General features: G+C 54.2%; 1 protein-coding gene across 1 annotated transcript; it reads right to left on the reverse strand.

Moving 5' to 3' along the window:
• Nucleotides 1–567: 567 nt before the first annotated feature.
• On the reverse strand, nt 568–5,900 carry LOC115538993 (zinc finger protein 16-like). The gene is made up of 3 exons (XM_030350193.1): nt 5,032–5,900; nt 4,611–4,823; nt 568–2,579 (listed from the first exon to the last, which is right to left on the reverse strand). The coding sequence occupies exons 1-3, from the start codon at nt 5,753–5,755 to the stop codon at nt 1,873–1,875; spliced, it is 1,644 nt and encodes a 547-aa protein (XP_030206053.1). The 5' UTR covers nt 5,756–5,900; the 3' UTR covers nt 568–1,872.
• Between the last annotated feature and the right edge of the window lie 531 nt (nt 5,901–6,431).

A 6,431-nucleotide genomic window follows, 5' to 3' on the forward strand; every position in this document is an offset into this window, starting at 1 on the left:
CGAGCTTCTGGCACTCGGACCTTCTAGTGTCCCCAGATGTAGGAGGGTCCTCACACTGACACACCATCCACCCTCCCCCAGGGGACCTCCTCCATGGGTTTGGGTTGGCCCCGTCCCTTGTGCCTCTGTCGGATGTAGACACACACACACCTTTTCACTTAAGGACTGTCAATCAGTTACCGTTTAAATAATGCTAAACCATTGTCATTTACCGCTTATAAACCTGTTTCTAATTAAAAGCAGAATATATTCATATAAAAAAGATTAAAAACCCGTTTCTAATTAGCAAGTTTAAACTACAACAGGCCATGTGGGCTGAAAGGACATCAGAAGATCTTTGATCTGATTCAGAAGATAATCGTAGCACCAAGGAGCTACTCCTGGCTTCTTGGTGCTGCCTAACCCTAACCCAGAAGCAACTCCTGGCTTCTTGGTGCTACCTGACCTTAACCCTAACCCTATCTAACATCCTCTGCAGGATCAGTGATTTGGGTAGACAACAAAATGACTTTGTCTGTTAACAACCTACAGCCGACTTTGAAATGTGTGAAGAATAAAACAACCAGAGAGCGCAGAAAGACAGCACTTTATTAGAATGCAGACGCTCAGTTACCACAAGTCGCACTGGGAGCACAGCGTCCCTCACTCAACTAGCAACAGAGAATTGCAAAAGAAAATGCATGATTTCGTTATCTTCCTTGGACTACAATAAATGTGGAAAATCGATTAAATAAAAAGTACCACAAAAGACTCCTGTTATTCTGACTTTTGTTCATATAAGCAAACATATAAAAAAATGATACACGGTTCATAATATAGGTTACATTTGAACATTTTAAAATAATTGCAATGGCAACATGACTCTGTATGCGTAGCACCAAGCAGTATTGTGATGAAATACAACTTCACCAGAGATACGAGATACCACGTTGAGCCACTAGAGGCAGTAGGGCCCTCCCAGCCCAGAGGAACTACATGTTACGTTGAGCCACCACTAGAGGCAGTAGGGCCCTCCCAGCCCCCAGGAACTACGTGTTGTTACGTTGAGCCACCACTAGAGGCAGTAGGGCCCTCCCAGCCCCCAGGAACTACGTGTTGTTACGTTGAGCCACCACTAGAGGCAGTAGGGACCTCCCAGCCCCCAGGAACTACGTGTTGTTACATTGAGCCACCACTAGAGGCAGTAGGGCCCTCCCAGCCCCCAGGAACTACGTGTTGGAGAAGCTCTTGAGGTTGTAATGGTCCACTGTTTCAGTGAATGAACCATGGGTCTTGTGGGTAAATAAGTGCAGGGAAACTTAATCCGTTCCACTGGTGAAAGGAATGAGAGGTGGATGACCGGCAGAGTCTGTAGGCCCACCATGACCTCCATGGGGAAGAAACACCAAGAAGCACACATCTGAGGCTCTGGACCCCGCTGCTGGATCTGGGGTCCCCGGGGTCCCCACTGCTGGCTCTGGGGTCCCAGGGGTCCCCCTCTGCCTTCTGAGGCCAGGGGGGGTCCCCCTCTGCTGAGGCCAGGGGGATCCCCCTCTGCTGCGGCCAGGGGGTCCCCCTCTGCCTTCTGAGGCCAGGGGGTCCCCCTCTGCTGCGGCCAGGGGGGGTCCCCATCTGCCTTCTGAGGCCAGGGGGGGGCGCCCCTCTACTGAGGCAAGGGGGTCCCCCTCTGCTGCGGCCAGGGGGGGGTCCCCCTCTGCCTTCTGAGGCCAGGGAGGGGCGCCCCTCTACTGAGGCCAGGGGGTCCCCCTCTGCTGCGGCCAGGGGGGGACAACCCCCACTAGAGGGGGCTGTCCCCCTCTGGGCTCAGCAGGCAGGGGGGGCGCCCCTCTGCTGAGGCCAGGGGGGGATGGCCCCAGTGCCTCGGGGCCCCAGCTACTGGGTGGGGGTGCAGCGGTGGCTCTTGTAGGTGCCCAGGTGCCTGAAGCTGCGTCCGCAGTGCTGGCAGCAGTAGGGAGTAGCCCCGCTGTGGATCCTCTGGTGTGTGTACAGGTTCCCCAGCTCCTTGAAGCGCCGGCCGCACTGCTGGCAGGCGTAGGGGCTCTCCCCGGTGTGCACGCGCTGGTGCCGCTTCAGGCCCGACAGCACCGAGAAGCCCTTGCCGCACTGAGGGCAGGGGAAGGGGCTCTGGGCTCCGCTGTGGCCCAGCCGGTGGCTCTTCAGCCGGGCCGCGTGCCTGAAACGCTCGCCGCACTCGGGGCAGCTGAAGGGCTTCTCCCCCGTGTGGATGCGCTGGTGCTGCCGCAGGTTGCCCAGGTAGTTGAAGTGGCGGCCGCAGTCGCTGCACTCGTAGCCGCCGTCCGTCTTCAGCTCCCGTCGAGCGGGGCCCCGGGCCCGGGCCCCGTCCGGCCCCGCCTCGCCGGCCGGCCCCGGGACCCCCTCAACAGGCCGGGGGGCCGCCCTCCGGGGGTCCCCGCTGGGCTCCCCCAGCGCCGAGGCGGAGGTGGACTGGATGGCGTGCAGGGCCTGGGCGCCCGGAACGTCTGAGTGGATCAGCTTGAGGTGCTCCTCCAGGAACAGGGAGTCGGGGCAGAAGGTCCCACACAGCGGGCAGATGTAGTGGTGGCTGCTGAACTGTGGCCCTGCAGAGAGGAGAGGGGACCGGAGGTTAGACCGCCATCAGCCCAGAACTAAAGCAATTGCTCTCTGTAGTACAGTATGTAGGGACCGTCTGCAAGTGCTCCCTGTCGTAGAGGTTGTAGGGACCGTCTGCAAGTGCTCCCTATCGTAGAGGTTGTAGGGACCGTCTGCAAGTGCTTTCTATAGTAGAGTATGGGTTAGTAGAGGCCACCTGTTTATTTATTTTTACACAATGTCTTGTTTTTTTTAAATAATGTATGATGACTATATGCTCTGTAAGGTGACCTTGGGTGTCTTGAAAGGCGCCTCTAAATTAAATGCATTATTATTATTTTATTATTAGTTGTCCATCAGATGGTGGATGGATTGTGATCCAATCCCAACGCAGCCAGACTTCCTCCATATCCCCCCTGGCATATTATCCATTTGGGGCCGATCATCCGTGTTTACATATTCAGACAAGACGTTGTGCCCGAAACGGCTAACAGAGTGAAGCATGGACCATACAGACGTTCATCTTCTTAATGTCTAGCCCTCTGTAATAACCAGTCCAACTTGTTTCAGTTCTATATTAACAAACCATATCCAGCTCAATCACCTCCCTTCACTTCCTTTCCAGTTCCACATTAAATCTATCATACATAGATAATCAAGCCATATGACATTAAACTCCATTGTGGGTTGTTATCTCTCCTACAATAGGCTTGGCCGACATGGTGACTGAACTCCTCTGGACAGAGGATGCATCCTTAGTGGTCCCTCCTCCTATAGGTGGCCTGCAGACTCTGAACTCCTAAGAGGATGCAGGACCTCTTCCTGGTCCCTCCTCCTTAAGGCGGCCTGAAGTCTCTGAACTCCTAGTCTCGCAAAGCCAGACCAAACTACAGCAAGTAGAATGGTCTGGAACCACGCTACCTCGAGCCGTCTATCCGTGGGGAAACAGTTTTTATTTCTTTAAACCAATCACAATCGTCTAGGGCGGGGCTAAGCCCGGGAAGCAGCAGCGGTGTCCATGCTAAATAGTGCCGGGGGGAAATGCCAGCAACCGGAAGGGGAGGAGTAGCGGTGAAATCCGACGCTAGGCAACAGACGCTGTCCACTTCCGTTCAGCCAGACTACTGAACTCCTAACTGGATGCAGAACGCTTGCTTAGATGCTCTCAAGGAATTAAAGGAAACGGGTCACATGATCTTAAGAACCTCTTCCGGACTCTTCCCTCCACCAGACCAACGTTTCATTATGACAACGACCCAACAGCTTCTCTGGCCCGCAGAACCATACATTAATTTCAGGTGAGTAAGTTGATACAAAAATATCAACGCTATAGATGAAGGTAAGTCATATTTAACCAGTGATGTGACGGTGCCTCAGGAATAACCCTAACCCTAACCACTGTCCTCCTCCCCAATGGGTCACGTATAAAGCTGCATGGGTGACCCATTATGTTCTTACGTATCATGTTGAGTTGTGCGTCATGTTGTGCATTGTGTTGTGCATCGTGAGGTGTTGTGAATCATGTTGTAATATGTTGTGTTTTGCATTGTGTATTGTTGTGTTGTGTATTGTGTTGTGCATCGTGTTGTGTGTTGTGCATCGTTAAGTGTTGTGTTGCACATCGTGTTGTGATGTGATGCGTTGTGTATTGTGATGTGTTGTGATATGTTGTGTATAATGTTGTGATGTGTTGTGTGTTCGGTTGTGTTGTGTAGTGTTGTGCATCGTGTTGTGCATCTTGTTGTGTTGTGAATCGCGTTGTGTTGTGTGTTGTGTAGTGTTGTGTGTTGTGCATCGTGTTGTGCATCTTGTTGTGTTGTGAATCGCGTTGTGTTGTGTGTTGTGTTGTATGTTGTGCATCGTGTTGTGATGTGTTGTGTATCGTGATGTGTCGTGTTGCGAGTTGTGCATCGTGTTGTGATGTGATATGTTGTGTGTTATGTTGTGATGTGTTGTGTGTTGTGTTGTGTATAATGTTGTGTTGTGTTGTGTGTTATGTTGTGTTGTGTTGTGTGTTGTGTATGGGGCTCATCACCCACCGGTCTCCAGGCGGTCTGTGTTGCCCGGCCCAGGGTCCCGGGGCCCATCCCGCGGGGACTCAGGGGCCTCCATGTGGAACTCGGGGGGCTGGTGGAGGGCCAGGGGGGCCTGGCTCTGGGCCGGCTCCACGCTGTCCCCCTCACTAGCGGAGTGGTCCACCTCCTCCTCCGTCTCCTCTTCGGGACCCTGCTCGCACTTGGGTTCCCTCATTCCTGATACAACAGGAATTGTGTTTTTAAATAAACACACACACACACACACACACACACACACACACACACACACACACACACACACACACACACACTCATATAATATAGGTGACATGATGAACACAGACGATGAACTGGCAGAGCGGGTTGGCGCTTTAGTGATCTCATTGGAACCGATTTAGACTGGTTTTAGAGTACGTTTACTAACCCTTCAGGTCAGCAGTGTATTCCATCCCCGCCATCCACTCGTAGTCGTAGATCCGTTTGCTGCCCGACGGCAACATGTTGAAGATGTCCTCGGCCGAGTCCGATTCCCCGTCCCCGGCCGCCGGGCCGGCCATCCCGCTGTCTGGCCAAAGGCCGAGGGGGTCGGGCTGAGCCTCTCTGTCGGCCGCTGGGGGGTCGCTCTGGTGGTCGCCCTCCAGATCGCTACCTTTCGCATTTTTGTCCTTCATCAGGTAATCACAGATAGCGTTGATGTTCTCCTTCTTCACCCCGGGCTTCATCCTCCTCGGGTCGGGGACGCCGTGCTTCCTGAAGCCGAGCAGCGACGCCTCCACCGACAAGCCGCCCGGGAAAGGTTCTCTGCCGTCCCGCTGCACGGTCTCCAGCCTGGCCCTAAGGACCTCGATCTCGTCCGTCTTCTCCCGGAGCTCCAGCCTGAGGACGCGGATCCTCCCGCTCACCATCTTGCGGATCTCGGTGAGCGCCGTCTCCAGTACCAGCGCGACGTTCCTCCCCAGGTGCTCCGTGATGTCGCTCACCGAGCACAGCAGCTCCTCGTCGGTGTCCGACTCAAGGAAATCCCCGTGGCTGCGGGTCGCGGAGCCCGCGGGCCCGGGGGGGCCCGGGGGGGCCTGGGTCTCCATGAAGGCGGCGTGGAGGTCAGGCGACAGGCCGTCCGCGGAGCTATGAGTCCGTCTGCGGCTCATCGCGGGTCTGGAGGAGGTCTGCGGGGTGGAGGAGGCCAGAGGAGGTGTTGAGATGCTGAAGAATCCAGAAATAAACCAACGAGTTAAAGACTCTCTCTGGTCCCCGGCTGGAGGTGGCGCCCCCCGCCGGGCACTCCCGGTACGGGAAGCATTCCCACTTCTCCTGGACTGGAGCGGAATGCGTACTGGTTTCCCAGTAGATCCTGGACGTGATACTGGTGTCCCAGTCGACCCAGGACGTGGTACTGGGAGTACCTCTGTCTGTCTGTGAACACTCACCGCCGCCCAATTATGAACATTGCATTTATTGATAGACACTGACTCCCGTGAGCCCATTGGTTGGTTATTTCCTAGTGGTTGTGGTAGTAGAACAACATCATCATTCAGAATATCTCCTTTTAGAAAGGCTACAGAACACATGAAGCCGACCTCCAGACCTGTTTTAGTGATGAAGCTTATCTCTGATCTGTGTTGTTGGTGTAGTTGTCTCCAGACCTGTTTCAGATGTGATGAAGATGATCTCTGATCTGTGTTGTGGGTGTAGTCGGCCGTAGCGCCTCTAGATGGCGCCGTTCTTCAACACACAGCTGCGGTTCATTCACCTTCTGTTCGATGTTCTTTCAGGGATTTGGCCGTTGTACAACGATGAGGATATGATCACATTCCCATTTCTGCA

Source organism: Gadus morhua, unplaced genomic scaffold, assembly GCF_902167405.1.
Source record: "Gadus morhua unplaced genomic scaffold, gadMor3.0, whole genome shotgun sequence".
Classification (NCBI taxonomy): Eukaryota; Metazoa; Chordata; class Actinopteri; order Gadiformes; family Gadidae; genus Gadus; species Gadus morhua.